General features: G+C 43.3%; 1 protein-coding gene across 2 annotated transcripts in view; it reads right to left on the bottom strand.

The window, feature by feature from the left end:
• Window positions 1-250, bottom strand: part of PCSK2 (proprotein convertase subtilisin/kexin type 2) — a 319,189-nt gene extending 318,939 nt beyond the window's left edge. For both annotated transcript variants that reach the window (XM_044660725.1, XM_044660726.1), the window contains exon 1: window positions 71-250. In XM_044660725.1, the coding sequence (XP_044516660.1) occupies window positions 71-250 (180 nt within the window). The remainder of the gene's footprint in view (window positions 1-70) is intronic.
• Between the last annotated feature and the right edge of the window lie 235 nt (window positions 251-485).

Raw genomic sequence — 485 nt, 5'->3', positions numbered from 1 at the left:
TATATATATATATATATATGTATATATATATTATATGTATGTATAAGCGAAATGCAACCAAAGACCTTACCTTTCTGACACCACTAAAGCCGTGTTCTGCAGCAACTTGACGGGCTTCTTCCTCTCCCCCCGTGTGCAACTCAACCAAAAACTGATTAGTAAAGACAGGTCTCTCAGCAGATGCAAAAATCATGATATAGAGCAAGACCACAGCAGCCTTCCACTGGGGTGAAACACGTCCACCCAGCATCTTTCTTGGGGGTATGAAAAGTGCAAAGAGGTGGCAGATAAAGAAGGTAGAGGTGGGTGATGGCTCGGGTGGAGCAGGAGATCTGAGAGGGTGGAAATTAAAAAAAAATAGTTTAAAAGAAAAGACTTGGGGGTGGGGTGGGTTGATCCTAGGAAGCTTGGAAGGCAACAAAATCAGAGTGTATTTTCCTCCAGGATTTGGATGTTGGGGAATGGAAAGCCGTGTAAGTCAGATG

This window comes from Gracilinanus agilis, chromosome 2, assembly GCF_016433145.1.
Source record: "Gracilinanus agilis isolate LMUSP501 chromosome 2, AgileGrace, whole genome shotgun sequence".
Lineage (NCBI taxonomy): Eukaryota > Metazoa > Chordata > Mammalia > Didelphimorphia > Didelphidae > Gracilinanus > Gracilinanus agilis.
The sequence above is the reverse complement of the archived record's forward strand: the minus strand, read 5'-3'. Positions and strand labels throughout refer to the sequence as shown.